Here is an 18248-nt window from a genome sequence, read left to right on the forward strand (position 1 = left end):
GAGTGGACATCCTTGTCTTGTTTGAGTTCTCAAGGTGAGTGCTTTCAACTTTTGCCCACTCAATATGATGTTGGCTGTGGGTTTGTCATAAATGGCCTTTATTATTTTGAGGTATGTTCCTTTGATGCCTAGTTTGTTGAGGGCTTGTATCATAAAATGATGTTGGATTTTACTGAAAGCTTTTCCCACATTTATTAAGATGATCATATGGTTTTTGTTTTTAATTATCTTTATGTGGTGAATCACATTTATTGATTTGTGTATGTTGAACAAACCTTATACCCCAGGAATTGAGCCTACTTAATCCTGATTAATTTTCTTTTTGATGTGTTGCTAGATTCAGTTTTCTAGTATTTTGCTGAGGATTTTTGCATCTATGTTCATCAGGGATATTGGCCTGTTGTTTTCTTTTTCCATTCTGTCTTTGCCAGCTTTTGGTACCAGGATGATACTGGCTTTGTATAATGAGTTATGGAGGAGTCCTTCCTCCTTGATTTTCAGGAATAGTTTTAGCAGGATTTGTACTAGTTCTTCCTTGTACATCTGATAGAATATGGCTGTGAATCCATGTGGTCCAGGACTTTTTTGGCTGTAGTTTTTTTTTTTTTTTAATGACTGATTCAATTTCAGAACTCATTATTGATGTGTTCAAGGTTTCAATTTCTTCCTGGTTCAAATTTAATAGGCTGTGTTTCCAGGAATGTATCCGTTTCCTCTAGATTTTCTAGTTTCTGCACATAGAGGTTTTCATAATAGTCTTTGAGGATTTTTTGTTTTTTTGGTGGGATTGGTTTTAATGTCATTTCTGATTATGTTTATTTAGTTCTTCTCTTTTTTCTCTGTTAATGTAGCTAGCAGTCTATCAATCTTGTTTAATCCTTTCAAAAAACTTTTGATTTCATTGATATTTTGTATGGATTTTTGGATCTCAATTTCATTCAGTTCTGCTTGGATTTTAGTTATTTCTTTTCTTCTGCTAGCTCTGGGGTTGGTTTGTTCTTGTTTTTCTAGTTCCTCTAGGAGGGATGTTAGAATGTTAATTTGGTATTGTTTCTGGCTTTTTGATGTAGATATTTAGTGTTATAAGCTTTTCTCTTAACACTGCTTTTGCCATATTCCCAATATTTTGGTATGTTGTGTCTCTGTTTTTATTAATTTTAAATAAACTTTAGATTTTTGCCTTAATTTTCTTGTTTACCCAAAAGTCATTCAAGAGCAAGTTGTTTACTTTCCATGTAATTATGTGGTTTCGAGACATCTTCTAGTATTGATTTCTATTTTTATTTCAAGGTATGATTTTTATTTTTTTGAATTTATTAAGACTTGCTTTATGGTGGAGCAGGTGGTCGATCGTAAAGTATGTTTTGTGTGCAGATGAGAAGAATGTATATCTGGTGATTGTTGGGTGGAGTATTCTGTGGATGTCTATCAAATATACTTGGTCAAGTGTCGAATTTCAGTCCAGGATTTCATTGTTAGTTTTCTGGCTTGATCTGCCTAACACTGCCAGTGGGGTATTGAAGTCCTCCCCATTATTGTGTGACAGCCTGTATTTTTGTTGGTCTGGAATTATTTGTTTTACGAATCTGGGTGTGTCAATGTTGGATGCACATAGATTCAGGATAGTTAAGTCTTCTTGTTGAATTGAACCCTTTATCATTATGTAATGCCCTTTTTGGTCCTTTTTGACTGCTGTTGATTTAATGTCTGTTTTATCTAATTTTATTATTGTTTTGTATCATCAATAATTGTTTACATCTGCATAAATATTTATTTTTCCTTTGCACTTCTTTTCTTCCTATTTTCTAGGAAGATAAATTTTTATTCAGCCTGAAGAACAACCTTTAGGATTTCTTCTTGCATGAGTTTGCTAGCGATAATTTTTTCTTTTTGTTTTTTACCTTAGAATGTCTTTATTTCATATTCACTGTTGATATTGCCTATGGGCATATAAATCTAAGTTGGCAGTAATTTTCTTTCACCTCTTTAAATATATCCTTCCATTGTATGGATTCCATTTTTTCCTGTTTGAGAAGTCATCTCTCAAAGAAGAGAAGTCCAATTGTTGCTCTTCGGAAGGTAATCTGAATTTTTTGTTTTATGGCTGATTTTAACGTACACTCTTTGTTTTTGGTTTTTAGCAGTTTTTCTACAATGTGCGTGAGTGTGATTTTAAAAATGCATCTTGATTGAGGTTTGAAGGGTTTCTTGAATCTGTGACTTTACGTTTTAGACAGTTCAGAAAATTCTCAACCATTATTTCTTTAAGTATTACATCTGCCTGATTCATTCTCTCAAGTCTTCCTAAGTTTCAAAAACACATATTTGTTAAACCTTCTCTCTGTATTCTCTTACTCACTTTTAAATTTTCATCCTTTTGTAATTCTGTGATTAATTCTGGATAGTTTCTTCTAATCTACCTTTCTGTTCAATAATTTTCTCTTCATCTATGTGTACTCTGCTGTTAAATCCATTCATTTAGTTATTAATTTAGATTATTCTATTTTTTCAGTTTTAGCATTTTCGTTTTATGTTTTTTATAGTTTTCATTATCTGCAGAAATTCTCGATATTTTTATTTCCTTAGGCAAAGTAAGTATATTTATTTTAACTCTATGTTGGATAAGTCTAATATCTGAGGCCCCAGTGGGTCTTTTTCTATGGTCTGTCATTTCTGATGACTTTTGTTAATTTTGTCTTATCTTCTTTTTTACTTGGTTGTGTGCTAGATATTGTATTTTGCAAAATTGTATTTTGCAATATTGTAAGTTGCAAAACTTCGGAAATAATTTGAGGCTGATATTATCTCTCTCTAAAGAGGATTTGTATTTGTGTCTGCTAGGCACCTGGGAGCATTAGCACTTTGGAAGTATGTTCCATGATTGAAATTATTCAAAGTTGAACTGAAGTACTTGTGAGAGTGTCTACCTTTAGTTTACCCTGACTCTGAGGCGCAGCTCTTTCAGTGTCACAACCCAGGGACATTCACGTTCACCAGGCACAATTCTTGGCAAGATTTCAGTTCCAATCTCTGCTTCCCTAGCCTCTAGAGGCTATCTAAACTTCTGCATAGCCTCTCAACGGTTCCCTTAACAACTGCATATGCTCCATTGGAAAAGGTGGCCCTGACAGTAGGCTCAACTTGCCCCACTCACTCCTATTCTGAACCAGTTATTCTTCACTATCTTGTTAGTCCTCCAATGCCTTCAGAAAAACTTTAAAAAATATGTTTTGTCTAGCTTCCCTAGATGATCAGGAGGATTGGTTTCATTAACTCATCTTTCATTCATCTTGTTTTTTGTAAATTTTATTTTAAGTTTACGTGTGCAAGTGCAGATTTTTTACATAGGTAAACTTGTGCTATGGGGGTTTGTTGTATAGATTACTTCATCACCCAGGTATTAATCCCAAAACCAGTTAGTTATTTTTCCTGATCCTCTCCTTCCTCTGACCCTCCACCTTCCGAATGGCCCCAGTATGTTGTTCCTCCATGTGTCCATGGGTTCTCATCATTTAGCTCCCACTTATAAGTGAGAACATGCAGTATTTGGTTATACCACATTTTCTTTATTCAGTCTACCATTGATAGGCATTTAGGTTGACTCCATGTCTTTGCTATTGTGAATAGTGCAGCAATAAACTATTGCATGCATGTGTCTTTATAGTAGATTGATTTATATTCCTTTGGGTAAATATCCAGTAACAGAATTGCTGGTATTTTTGTCTTCAGGTCTTTGAGAAATCACCACACTGTTTTCCACAATGGCTGAACTAATTTACACTCCCACCAACAGTGTATAAGTGTTCGTTTTTCTCCACAACATTGCCAGTATCTGTTATTTTTTGACTTTTTAATAACAGCCATTCTGACTGGTGTGAGATGGCATCTCATTGTGGTTTTAATTTGCATTTCTCTAATGATCAGTGATGTTGAGGTTTTTTTCATATGCTCGTTGTCTTCATGTATGTCTTCTTTTAAGAAGTGTCTGTTCATGCCCTTTGCCCACTTTTTACAGGGTTATTTTGTTGTTGTTGTTGTTGTTGTAAATTTGTTTAAGTTCCTCGTAGCCTCTGTTTATTAGAACTTTGTCAGATGGATAGATTACAAAAATTTTCTCCCATCCTGTAGGTTGTCTGTTTACTCTGTTGATAGTTTCTTTTCCTGTGCAGAAGCTCTTTAGTTTAATTAGATCCCATTTGTCAATTTTTGCTTTTGTCGTCATTGCTTTTGGCGTCTTTGTCATGAAATCTCTGCCCGTGCCTATGTCCTGAATGGTATTGCCTAGGTTGTATTTCAGGATTTTTAGTAGTTTTGAGTCTTACATTTAAGTCTTTAATGCATCCTGCATTAACTTTTGTATATGGTGTAAAGAAGGGATCCAATTGCAATCTTCTGCATATGGCTAGCCAGTTATTCCAACATCACTTATCAGATAGGGAATCCTTTCTTCATTGCTTGTCAGGTTTGTCAAGATCAGATGGTTGTAGGTGTGTAGTCTTATTTATGGGTTCTCTACTCTATTCCATTGGTCTATGTGTCTGTTTTTGTACCAGCACCATGCTGTTTTGGTTACTATAGCCTTGTAGTATAGTTTGAAGTCAGGTAGCATGATGCCTGTAGCTTTGTTCTTTTTGCTTAGGATTGCCTTGACTATTCAGGTTTTTGGTTCCGTATGAATTTTTAAATAGTTTTCTCTAGTTCTGTGAAGAATGTCAATGGTAGTTTAACAGGAATAGCATTGAATCTATAAATTGCTTTGGGCAGTGTGGCCATTTTAACAATACTGATTTTTCCTATTCATGAGCATGGAATGTTTTCCACTTGTTTGTGTCATCTCTGATTTCTTTGAGCAGTGGTTTGTAGTTCTCCATTCTCCTTGTAGAGATCTTTTACCTTCCTAGTTAGTTGTATTCCTGGGTATTTTATTCTTTTCATGGCAATTGTGAATGGGAGTTCATTCATGATTTGGCTGTTGGTTTGACTGCTGTTGGTGTATACGAATGCTATTGATTTTTGCACATTGATTTTCTATCCTAAAATTTTGCTGAAGTTGTTTATCAGATCAAGGAGATTTTGGGCTGAAGCTATAGGGTTTTCTAGATATAGAATCATGTCATCCACAAACAGGGATAGTTTGACTTCCTCTCTTCCTATTTGTGTGTCCTTTATTTCTTTCCCTTGCCTGGTTGCTCTGGCCGGGGCTTTCAATACTATGTTGAATAGGAGTGGCGAGAGAGGGCATCCTGGTCTTGTGCCAGTTTTCAAGGGGAACGCTTCCAGCTTTTGTCCATTAAGTATGATGTTGGCTATAGGTTTGTCATAGATGGCTCTAATTATTTTGAGGTATGTTCCTTCAATACCTAGTTTATTGAGAGTTTTTAACATGAATGGATGTTGGATTTTATAGAAAGGCTTTTCTGCTTGTATTGAGATAATCATTTGTTTCTTGTCTTTAGTTCTATTTATGTGATACATCACATTTATTAATTTGTGTATATTGAACCCACATTACATCCCAGGAATAAAGCGTACTTGATTGTGGTGGGTAAGCTTTTTGATGTGCTGCTGGATTCAGTTTGCCAGTATTTTGTTGAGGAGTTTTGATTCAATGTTTATCAAGGATATCGGCGGGAATATCCAAAAAGAAAAAAATGCAAAAGTGTGTTTTTGTGTGTGTGTGTGTGTGTCTGCCAGGTTTCAGCATCAGGATGATGGTGGCCTCCCAGAATGAATTAGGGAGAAGTCTCTCCTCCTTAATTTTTGGAATAGTTTTAGTAGGAATGGCACTAGCTCTTCTTTGTACCTACTGTAGAATTCAGCTGTGAATCCATCTGGTCCTGGATTTTTTGGTGTGGTAGACTCATTACTGATCTGTTCAGGGATTCAATTTCTTCCTGGTTCAGTCTTGGAAAGGTGTATGTGTCCAGAAATGTTTCCATTTCTTCCATATTTTCTAGTTTATGTGCATAGAGGTGTTCATAATATTCTCTGACAATTATTTGTATTTCTGTGGGGTCAATGGTAATATCTTCTTTGTTGTTTCTGATTATGTTTATTTGAATCGTCTCTCTTTTCTTCTTTATTAGTCTAGCTAGCAGTCTATGTATTTTATTATGTTTTTTTTTTTTTTTAAAAAAACAGCTCCTGGATTTGTTGATCTTTTGAATGTTTTGTGTGTGTGTGTGTGTGTGTGTGTGTGTGTGTGTCTATGTCCTTCAGTTCAGCTCTGATTTTGGTTATTTCTTGTCTTTTGCTGGGTTTGGGATTTGTTTGCTCTTGGTTCTCTAGTTCTTTTAGTTGTTAAGTTAGGTTGTTAATTTGAGATCTTCCTATCTTTTTGATGTGGGCATTTAGTGCTATAAATTTCCTTCTTAACACTGCCTTAGCTGTGTCCCAGAGATTCTGGCACATTGTCTTTTTGTTCTCATTAGTTTCAAAGAACTTCTTGATTTCTGCCTTAATTTCATGATTTACCCAAAAGTCACTCAAGAGCAGGTTATTCAATTTCCATGTAATCATATAGTTTTGAATGAATTTCTTAGTCTTGATTTCTAATTTGATTGTGCTGTGGTCCAAGAGGCTGTTTGTTACAATTTCAGTTCTTTTGCATTTGTTGAGGAGTGTTTTACTTAAAACTATGTGATCAATCTTAGAGTAAGTGCCATGTGGTGATGAGAAAAATGTATATTTTATTGTTTCTGGGTAGAGCATTCTGTAGATATCTATCAGGTCCATTTGATCTGGTGCTGAGTTCAGGTGCTGAATATCTTTGTTAATTTTCTGTCCCGATGATCTAATATTGTCAGTGGGGTGTTAGAATCTCCCATTATTATTGTGTGGGAGTCTAAGTCTCTTTGAAGTTCTCTAAGAACTTGCTTTATGAATCTGAGTGCTCCAGTGTTGGATGCATATATATTTATGTTAGTTAGATCCTCTTGTTGACTTCAACCTTGTACCATTATGTATTGCCCTTCTTTGTCTTTTTTTTTAACCTTTGTTGGTTTAAAATCTGTTTTGTCAGAAACTAGAATTGAAACCCCTGCCTTTTTCTGTTTTCCATTTGCTTAGTATATTTTCCTCCATTCCTTTATTTTGAGCTTATGAGTGCCATTACATGTGAGATGGGACTCTTGAAGACAGCATACCGTTGGGTCTTGCTTTTTTATCCAGCTCGCCACTCTGTGCCTTTCAAGTGGGGCATTCAGCCCATTTCCATTCAAAGTTAGTAGTGATATGTATGGATTTGATCCTGTCATTGTGCTATTATATGGTTATTTTTGCAGACTTATTTATGTGGTTGCTTTATAGTGTCACTAGTCTGTGTGCTTCATTGTGTTTTTGTAGTCACTAGTAACAGTCTTTCCTTTCCATATTTAATACTTCCTTCAGGAGCTCTTGTAAGGCAGGTCTGGTTGTAACAAATTTCCTCAGCATTTGCTTGTCTGAAAAGGATCTTATTTCTCCTTTGCTTATGAAGCTTAGTTTGGATGGATGTTAAATTTTGGGTTGGAATTTCTTTTCTTTAAGAATGCTAATTATTGGCCCCCAATCTCTTCTGGCTTGTAGAGTTTTGGCTGAGAGGTCTGCTGTTAATATGATGTGCTTCTCTTTGTAGGTGACCTGGCCTTTCTCACTTGTTGCCTTTAACTTTTTTTCTTTCATTTCAACCTTGGAGAATCAGATGATTATGTGTCTTGCAGATGATCTTCTCATGGAGTATCTTACTGGGGTTCTGTGCATTTCCTGAATTTGAATTTTGGCCTTTCTAGCTAGGTTGAGGATGTTCTCGTGGATGATATCCTGAAATGTCTTTTCCAAGTTGGTTCTATTCTCCCTATCTCTTTCAGGCACACCAATCAGTTGCAGATTCAGTCTCTTTACATAATCCCACATTTCTCAGAGGTTTTGTTAATTTGTTTTCATTCTTTTTTTCCCTCTATTCTTGTCTGCCTGTCTTATTTCTGCAAGGCAGTCTTCAAGCTCTGAGATTCTTTCCTCTGCTTGATCTATTCTGCTGTTAATACTTGTGATTGGATTATGAAATTCTTGTAGTATGTTTTTCAGCACTACCAAGTTGATTATGTTCTTTCCTATATTGCCTATATATGTTTTTTTATTCTGTCAAGTTCTGGTTTTTTTTTTTTTTGTTTTGTTTTTTGATGAAGTTTCACTTTTGTTGCCCAGGCTGGAGGGCAATGGTGAAATCTCAGCTCATTGCAACCTCCACCTCCCAGGTTCAAGAGATTCTCCTGCCTCAGCCTCCCAAGTAGCTGGAATTACAGGCATGTGCCACCATGCCCAGCTAATTTTTGGTATTTAGTAGAGACAGGATTTCACCATGTTGGTCAGGCTAGTTACGAACTCCTGACCTCAGGTGATCCACCTGCCTCTGCCTGCCAAAGTGCTGGGATTACAGGCGTGAGCCACAGTGTCTGGCCCATTTTTTATTTTTTGAGACAGTGTCTTGCTCTGTTGCCAAGGCTGGAGTGCAGTGGCATGGTCTCAGCTCACTGCAACCTCCACCTCCTGGATTCAAGCAATTCTCCTGCCTCAGCCTCCTGAATAGCTGGGACTACAGGTGCACACCACCATGCCCAGCTAATTTTTGTGTTTTTAGTAGAGACAGGGTTTTGCTATGTTGGCCAGGCTGGTCTTAACTCCTGACCTCAAGTCATCCACCTGTGTTGACCTCCCAAAGTGCTGAGATCACAGGCATGAGCCACTGCACCCAGTCATCTCCTGCAATGTTCTACCATGATTTTTAGCTTCCTTGCATTGGGTTATGACACACACTTTTAGCTCAGCGAACTTCATTCCTATCCATATTCTGAATTCTACTTCTGTCATTTCAGCCATCTCAGCCTCAACCTGTTTCCTCACCCTTGCTGGATAGGTGATGTGGTCATTTGGAGGAAAGAAGGCATGCTAGCTTTTTGAGTTTTCGGCCTTCTTGCATTGATTACTTCTTGTCTTTGTGGGCTTATCTGCCTTCAGTCTTTTAGATTTCTGACTTTTGGATTTTTTTTCTTTTAACAGTCTGGCCACTTTTCTGTAGGCCTGCTGCAGTATGCTGGGGGCCCACTCCAGTCCCTATTCACCTCAGATTTTCCAGTACCTGAAGCTGTCACCAGTGAAGGTTGTGAAACAGCAAAAGGGGAAGCCTCCTCCTTTATCAGAGAGCTCCATCCTAGGGAGGTACAGACCTGTTGCTGGCCCAAATGCACCTGTGGGAGGTGACTGGTGACCCTGGATGGGAGGTCCCTTCCATTCAGGAGGAACAGGATTGGGGACCTGCTTAAAAATGTAGTCTGGCCATGTTTTTGTTGAGTAGCTGTGCTGGGCTAGGGGCACACTGTAGCCCCTGGTCATCTCTGAAGGCTGAAGGCTGGAATGGCTGAGTCACCTGAACAGCAAAGATGGTGGCCTTCCTTTTGTCCTGGAAGCTCTGTCCCAGGGAGGCCTGAAACCTCTGTCAGACAGAGAACACTGGTGGGGGTAGCTGAAGACCCTGGTTGGGTGGCTCTACCTGGTGATAAAGAGCAAGTTTGGGGACTGACTTAAGAAAGCAGTCTGACCATGTTTTCGGAGGCTGCTGTGCTGTGCTGGTGTACCACTTCTGCCCCTGGTAGCCTCAGACACACCAAAGCTTGAAGACTAGAACTGCTGAGATGTCCAACAACAAAGATGGTGGCCCACTCCTCCCTTTGGGAGTTTTGTCCCAGGGAGTTTTCAAATCTTTGTTGGCCAGAGAACACCAGCAGGGGTTGCTGAAGGCCCAGTTGGGAGGTCCCCCACCATTGAGGAGGAACGGATTGGGGGAAGGAAACAGTCTGGCCATGTTTTGGTAGAGCAGCTGTGTTGTGCTGGGGGATCCCTTCTGCCCCTGGTCAGTTTGGACTCTCCAAAGCCCACAGGCTGGAATGGCTAAGTCACCCAAACAACAAAGATGGAGGCATGCCCTTCCCCTTGGGTGCTCCATCCCAGGTAGGCGCCACACTGCTACTGGTGACTGGCTGGAATTCCAAGCCAGTGGGTTTTATCCTGTGAAGTGCCATGGACATGGAACCTGCAGACCTTCCCTGCTCAGCCCCCTGGTTTCAGCCTCTTTCCTAGGGGTAGTAGGAGTTCTAATCTCCTACTTTGCTGGAGTTGCAGTTACTTTTGCTGGGAAGCCCAGAGCCAGAGTATTTAAAGCTCCCTGGTCTCCACATGTGTCTGAATGGCTGCTCTTTCAAGACTCTGCATAGCTCTGTGTGTCAGACTGAAGGCCTTGGTGGAGTGGGTTCATGAGGGGATCTTCTGACCCAAGGGTTGCAAAGATCAGTGGGAGAGGCATGGGTTTCCGGGGCTGTACATTTACTCACTGCTTTCCTAGGAGGGGGAGCTTCCCTTGGCTTCGTGTCGCTCCTGGGTGGGCCATCATCCCACTTTGCTTTTCTTGACCTTTGTGGGTCAAGTTGTTTCCTTGATTAGTCTCAATGCAAGTACCTGGATATTTCAGTTGAAGGTGCTATATTTACTCACCCCTTCCATTCCTCTCCATGAGAACCATCCACCCTAGCTGCTTCTAATTGGCCATCTTGGCCACTCCACCTTTCATTTGTCTAACTCACTATTGAGATCTTTAAGTAAACTTTTGTTGAAGTATACTGTATATACAGAAAAGCGCACAAGTGATCAGCTCAGTACATTATCACAAAGGGAGCAAGAAATAAACATGAACCACACACTGGAAGCTCGCTCTAAGCCCCCATCTACTCACTAATGCATCCCAAGGGTAACCACTATTCTGACTTGTAAAAATATAGATCGTTTTGAATTTTAAAAAAACTTTAGGTAAGCAGAATCATACAGTATATATTATTTTGTGTCTATTTTTTTGCTAACATTGTCTGTGAGAATAATCCATACTGTTGCATGTAGAGTATTCATTGCCATTTATGTATGTACTGTATTTTATGCATCCATTCTGTTGATGATGGATATTTAGATTGTTTCCAACTTGGGACTATTATGAATAGTGCTGCTATGAGCATTCTTATACATGTCGTTTGGTAAATATATGCATGCATTTCTCTTGGGTGTAATGTCATAAACTGTGCATATTTTTACTCTGAAAACAAAATTAGGGGGTAGAGCCTGGAGTATAGTGAACTCAGCAAGGCAAATGCTATCTTATGGGGCTCTGTTGGGAAAACTAGGTGGTCTTGTCCAAGAGACAGCTCTGTTAATTTCCATGTCCCACTGACCTTAACACTTGACATTTCAGCTAGAGTGGGTATTGCCTTAAATACTATTCTCTGAAATAACCAGTGGTGTCATTCTAGCAAGTATCACTCCAGAAAACTCCTTATACATACAAAGGTGTAAAAGTATTTTTAAAAGGTCATTATTTCCAAGAAGAGTGAGCAGAGGCAAGAAAAATATAATTAAAAATATTTAGTTCTCCATTCTTGTTTTATGAAATCTGCTTTTTCATGGATCTAAGCAAGATGATAGATATTAGTTGCTGAGGGGAGGGGAAGTAAAGAGATGGGCCTTTGCCCAGTATTCTAGGATGAAGATAAAGAAGTATAAATACAAAGAGACAGTTGCTCCAGGAGAAGATAAGAAAGTATCAGAATAAGTTTTGTCTCTGGAAATCAGAGAAAAACAAATTCCCACAAAAAGGTAATGCATTTTCTTTTGGATTCCAGGATTGGCGAAGAAAAAAATGAGTGACAGGTCTGGTGTGCTGGGGGGAAGAGAGAGAGGGAGGCACACTCTTGCATCACTACTGGTGACAACCATGGCTCATTAGTGACATATATCTCAGGTGACCAAGATCTGTGGTAAAGTCAAGTCTTTTTGATCCAGCCATCAGCTCTCTGCTGTTGACCTCAGAGAGGCATCTTTGTAGATGAGTGAAGAAAGAAGAAACTGCTCTGGTTATGTGCAGGTTGGTTGGTGTGAGAATGAGGATTGCCTAGGAAGTCTTAGGGTCAGGATTGGGACAGAGTCATCTTCCCCTATACTCTCGCCCCACCCACCAGCTTATTTTAGTTCTCTAAATGGTGCATAGGATCCGGGGGAGAGTTGGTGTTGGGGACCTGAGAGTGAGAGATGAGAAATGTTTGACAGATAGAGTCCAGAATCAGTAAAAGGTAGGAACTGTGGCCTATCACCCAGTGCTGTGTTCGCCGACCCTACTGATAGATACTGGTTTGTTTGTCTGTCTGTAGGGGGCAGTGCAACCCAAGAAAAAGGAAGAAGAAAATTACAGGTTATTTGGTAGAGACCGAAGCAAGAGTGTATTCCTTCAAGGAAATGTGGAGCCAGAACCAGTCACAAGAGGGTGGTACACACAAGTGCTAAACTGGAACTTGCCCTTCTACTCCTGTCTTGTTTTCAGAAAACCCTTAATCCCAATCCTTTATGGCTCTGGGAAAGCAGTGTCAAAATCTATAGGGCAGAAAGGGGAGTGAGGTGAGGTAGAGCACAAAAGTGGGCATTCATGGGAGAAGGGCAAGGGATAAAGTGGCAGGAAGCCAGGGTGGGGAAGATGGGTGTGCCTGAGACCTAAATGGGAGACTTTGGAAGGTTACATTCCTCACTCTGGAGTGGATGCACCTGAAACTTACATGTGAGTGCATTTGCCAATCTCTATTCTCTTTTCTCTGTCTAGCTGTAGACAATAATCTAAGTAAGGGAGGAAAGAAATTGCCCCACACAGTGTGATATGCTGGAGATAAGGGGTAGAAACGAGGTGTCTGAGGCAGACTACAGAGTCCAGAGGCAATTTAGCTTCTCCCTCTCACAGCCTTTGTTCTTTTCTCCTCTTACATTGGTGCTGGAAAAAGATAAATGCTGCACCTCTGAGCTTGAGGGAGGTAAAACCCCAGAGGAGGAATATTTGAAAATTAAGACCTTAAATCCGGAAATAGAGATACTGATACCCTTGTAACCTGTGCATTGACATGTCTCTTTGGGGAGACTCATCTAAAAGCTCTATGTGTTTGCATGGCTGCTAGGTCCATGTTGGATGGCAATTAGATTGATTGTGTCCAGGAAAAGAATGTGTAACAATCTCCTTCCTAAAATACCACAACTAGATCACCTTTTAAAGAGTGAGGCCCATCTGTGACTTGCATTAGATGTGGGATATACACTGACTGACGAATATGTGAAAGATGATATGGAAATCTGGTCTAGAAGTTGACACACTGTTCATCCACTTATCAGAAGAAGGCACATCCAAACAAGAAAAGATGAAAATTGCGGGGGAGCTGCAGACAGTGGGGAAGAAAGGTAAGGTCCATGATCTGCAGTCAAGAGTTGAGGATGAGCCAAGCCCTGGGGATTAGTCTGACAAAATCATGGGCAGTAAGAATTCACAGCCTCTCCAAAAGCAAACCATACCAATAAAAATGAATCACCTATTCCCCAATGAAAATTTTTAAAATGCTGGATATGCTCAAAACTTTAAAAAAGCTAGTTGTGTTCTGGACCTCTCCAAGTGTCTTTTCATTCAGGGAAAACTGTTGTTTGCTGAGCCCAAGGATGCGGGCTTTCCACTTAGCCAGGATATCAATAGCCATTTGGCCAGTCTCTCAATGGTTAGAAACACGGGCCCCACACCAGACCCCACTGTTAGAGAGGCTTTGTGTGCCACGGATAACTTAAATGCCAGCATTGAAAGTGAGTGCCAGATTAAGATGTACATCAATGAAGTGTGTCAGGAGACTGTGTCACATTGCTGCAACTCATTTCTGCAGCAGGCCGGATTAAATTTGTTAATAAGCATGACAGTTATTAATAACATGCTTGCCAAGTCCGTTTCAGACTTGAAGTTTCCTTTGATATCAGAGGGAAGTGGATGTGCTAAGGTTCAGGTTTTGAAACCACTGATGGGTTTGTCTGAAAAGCCAGTCTTGGCGGGGGAGTTAGTCGGTGCCCAGATGCTCTTCTCATTCATGTCCCTCTTTATCAGAAAAGGAAACAGAGAGATTCTCCTGGAAACCCCTGCCCCATAAACGGCCCTCTGGAACACAATGGGACGGAATCCACCCACAACGCGCTTGGTTTGCAGATGTCAAAGAATCTGCAGAGGGTGCTACTGAAGATCCAGCCTTAGCCAATCACCACCTCATTGGGTGAAAGTTCCAGGGCTCAATCCAGGACCACACTCTTATTGGCCAGGCAGGGGCTCCCACAGAGCTTTGAGTAACTTGTTGGTTGTGCAGTCTGCAGGCAATGTTGGCACTGTAAATTCCTCCCTTGCAGCCTCCTTCATGTGGTGAGGGGATCACTTCAGCTGCCTGCTGTGGACAAAGAACATCAAATTACAGCTATTGTTGCCTGTGGTGGTCTCCCTGTCCAAGCAGAACCGCTTTGCAGAGACCAGACGCATATCGCAGCTTGAGCTGAAAATGCATTTGTTGCAGCTTAGGTTGAATTATTTTTCGTTTACTCTTTCTTCTACACGCGCCTGATGGATAGTGAACCTATTCATCAAAAAAGTGCACTGCTCTTCTGTCTATTGTACCGACTTAACCTCTTCCACCCAAGTCCGCATCTGTGTGTATCATCAATAAAGTTGTGTGCTTTGATTGGCAGAAAAGAGTCATGGTCCTTGTCCTTGAGTTTACAGTCTGCACTGAGAGAAGGACAAAAAAAGCACGATAAACGCCAGCTGACTGGGACTTCTGTTCCCTGACAAATGCCGGCTTATCGGTGCTCACAGGAGGCAGGGATAGAGAGGGGCTGCAGTGCTCAGAATAAACTTCAAGAAGGGGCTGGGGGCGGGGGTGGGAGGAAGGGAGGGGCACAGCGGGGGAGTTCGTGGAATTAGGATGGAATGTTGAGAGGACTGAAAGAGACAACACCCGTGGAGCAGGCAGCACCGTGCCCGGCACAGAGAAATCCCTTCTTAATGTCTTTTCCTTGACTGCCAGCCTGGAAAGAAAGGTCAGTAACCCCGGCCTTTTCGTTTGTCTGCGCATCCCGACGTGGGGATGGGGACCGGGGTGGAGCGGGTGGGGGAGCTCTACCACGCATCGGGGCGCATTTATTGCACAAAGGTTGCCGCTTGCCCAGCACCTACCCTGTGTAGTTCTGTCCCTCCTGCGAAGCCACGGGGAAATCTGCTTCCAGCCCTCCTTCTCTCTTCCTTGGGATCCCCGGCGCTACTTCCTGACAGAGTGAGAGGGTTGGCCGCTGCTCCCTTTGGAGCAACCTCCTTTCTTCCATATCCCCACTACCTTTGGTGGGACCCTGGAAGGGGACAGTGGAGCCTTCCATCAACTACCCGCGGGGGTGATAGGGCAAATGCTGAGGGCACTTGGCACGACCGAGGTCACTCCATCCATCCGGAGACACCTCCACACTCTCCATCTGAGGTCCCTGCACTTTGCCAGGAAAGGAAGAGCCCGTGGGCACAGAAGCACTCCATGGGTCAGGGCAGCTCGTTCTGCCCCTGGCCCGCCCCCATCTCCAACATTACCAGATCCTGCCCAGCAGGTTTAGCCCCTGAATCAGCAAAGCCAGGTTCCCTGTATGTTTGTGTTGTGTGTGTCAAGAAGTGGTCCCCTTCCCTAAAGCCATGGCAAACCCAGTAAACACATCTGCTTCCTTTGGGCAAGGCTGCTGCCGTGCCGGTACCCTCTCGGCCTCCCAGGGCTGCTGCTATGGGTCACTGTGTCCTGGGCGGCCGCCATCTCTGTGGTGCTGGGCATTCGGCTTGTTCTCTTCCACACAGAACAAAGCTTTCTTTTCTTGTCTTATTCTCCCTTCCCCGCGCAGCTTGGGTTCCAGGTGGGTTACAACTTTCCTGCTTGTACCATCTGCCCCACAGTCCATGCTGGCCAGAGGGCCTGAGTGCCTGCCAGGTCCCCTGACCAACTCTGGGAAACCCTCCCACCTGGAATGGGGACCAGGCCTCTTCCCAGGCCCTGGTGTCTGGGATGGCCAACAAACGACTTGCAGTTATTGTGACACCACACCCCCCATCAAGGCTCACACTGCTGGGGCTTCCTTGGCTGGCTCTGGGAGCCCTGTCTCAGTTCTTAAGGGTTCCTAAGAGCTGTCAGAAGGACCACCCTTTCTCCCAAGCCAACCACAGTTTGGCTGGGCAATCTGATTTCAAAGGGGATTTCCCTGCAGACAGCTCCGCAACCACTTTTCCCAGTGGAGCCTGCTTCACCAACACTGTCTTCAGTGACACCTCATTGCTCAGTCTCTTTGAGCACAAAGGCATCCTCCTAGCCTGTGGTCCGGAATTACCATGCACGTCCCTACTTCCCTGCATGCTACCAAATTTCCCTTTGCGTACACTTGTCCACCATCTCTGAGGCACTTGACACAGTGAGGCCGCAGCTGAGTCCTAACTCAGGGAGCGCCCCAGAGGCTTTCTGCCCATCTCCTGAGCAAACTCTGTTACAGAAAAGCCCATCAGCGTCCAAGCGTCTCCACGGCATTGTCTTGGCCCAAGTCAAAACCCTCCTGTCCATTTGCTGGCACTGCCCTCCCAAAAGCACTCACGCACAGCCCTTCTGTCCTGCCCCCTCATCCCCTGACTGGTTGCAGTGCCTGGGTACGAGCCCAGTTCCCGTGGATTCTGCCTCCCTGGGATGCGTAGGGGAGTCGGGAGCATGCCTGCCTCCCAGGGCCTGATCAAGACACTGAGAGGTTCTCAGCACTGGCAAGAGCACCGGTGCCCCCATTCCATATGTAACGCAAACATAAAAACAGCCCCGAGCCATCAATCACAATACATACCTGCCTGCTGCAACCAAAAGACAGTCTTTCTGGGCTTCCCCGTGGCAAAAATTGGGAAAGGTCATCAATCCTGAGCTTGCCACATTCTGTGGGGAGTGCTCTGCCTTGATGGTGCCACCCCAGCCTGAGCCTGTCTCTTGTGTCAATCTGGAACTGCTGCCACAGGCTGTCTTCCATCTCCAGAAAGGGCCCCCTGGGTTTTGCTTCTCATCTATCTCATGAGCTCGTTTCCATTTGGTGTCTGTAGGCACTGACTGACTTCCAGACCAACTTCAGGTGCCCTCCCCAGCCTGCGGCCTCTCCTAGGGATTTTGTGGTTTGCCACCCCCACCCCGCCCCCCTCCAGGTGAGTGCACACAAGGTTGCAGACATCCAGCTTCCCGGCAGGCGCATCCTGTCTCAGACACTGGATCCTCACCGGGGTACTGTGCCACTCTCAAAGCAGTGTCCACCACAATCCCCTTACTTTTAAGTGCCACCCTGAACCAACATAGCCCTCACCCAGTCTGTCCCTCTGACGATGCACCACTTGGCAAAGAGTTGGGTAGCTGTGGTGAGGGGTTGCTCTTGCCTCTCTTCTGAGGGACACTGGCTGCTCTATGATGCAGATGGGCACTACACCAGAGTCCAGCAGAGTGCTGCAGAGGGCCGGCCTTTGCCCCATCTGTTACAAATGCCAGATGTGTCTTCTCACTGGCTGCCACTTCCCTACTCTCTGTGATCATGGCCTCCTTTCCATCCTGGAGGTCCATTTTCCCTTACTGCCTCTTGTTTTGGTGTGAAGTTTAGGACAGGCTTTCCCACTTTCCCATGAACACAGTCTCCTTGGCAGTTTTCTCGTTCTTTCACACCTTTCTATTCAGAGTTTTGTCTCATCGATCTGTCTGGAATTTACTTTTGTGCAAGGTGAGAGACAGTGATGTGACTTGACTTCTTTTCCCTCATGATTAGCCGATGAGCCCAGCACCACTGGTTGAGCACTCCGTTCTAGTGCTGTCTGTGGCACGTTCTGGGATCCTCATGTGCCCAGCTGCGCACCCACTCTGTGGTTTCCAAGCATTAAAGTTTCTCCTGAGGCACATCCCTTTCCCTCAGGAGCCTCTTATTGACTTGGAGTCCCTCAGCTCACTAGGTGGCCTAAGGCAGGTGGGGGTGTGTGTGTGTGTGTGTGTGGGTGGGGAGAGCTGTGTTGGTGCTTGTGAGCAGGCCTCTGCTCCAGGTATGTTCTCAGGACATATTCTGGCCCATGGGAAGCTTAGGAACTCTCATCCTGCCGACCTTTGCACCATGGCAAACTGGGCACTGGTCTCTCTCCTCTCCCAAATTACTATATCTGTACAAGAAAAGTTTCAGAACAGTGTACTGTGTATATAATTGTAAATATTGTATATCCTGTAACACTATATACTGTTTTATGTAATTATACTTTTCCTAAAAATAGTGTGGAGTATCTCTGGAATGATGCACAAAGAAATGATTGCTGTGTTTTTTGT

At 42.8% G+C, this 18248-nt stretch overlaps 2 protein-coding genes across 3 annotated transcripts in view; both read left to right on the forward strand.

Moving 5' to 3' along the window:
* Window positions 1–18248, forward strand: part of TCEAL2 (transcription elongation factor A like 2) — a 647988-nt gene that overhangs the window by 230552 nt on the left and 399188 nt on the right. The window lies entirely within an intron of this gene.
* Window positions 13170–14594, forward strand: LOC126946768 (protein ARMCX6-like). The gene is made up of 2 exons (XM_050777428.1): window positions 13170–13287; window positions 13471–14594. The coding sequence occupies exons 1-2, from the start codon at window positions 13170–13172 to the stop codon at window positions 14010–14012; spliced, it is 660 nt and encodes a 219-aa protein (XP_050633385.1). The 3' UTR covers window positions 14013–14594.

Source organism: Macaca thibetana, chromosome X (genome assembly GCF_024542745.1).
Source record: "Macaca thibetana thibetana isolate TM-01 chromosome X, ASM2454274v1, whole genome shotgun sequence".
In the NCBI taxonomy this organism is placed as follows: Eukaryota; Metazoa; Chordata; class Mammalia; order Primates; family Cercopithecidae; genus Macaca; species Macaca thibetana.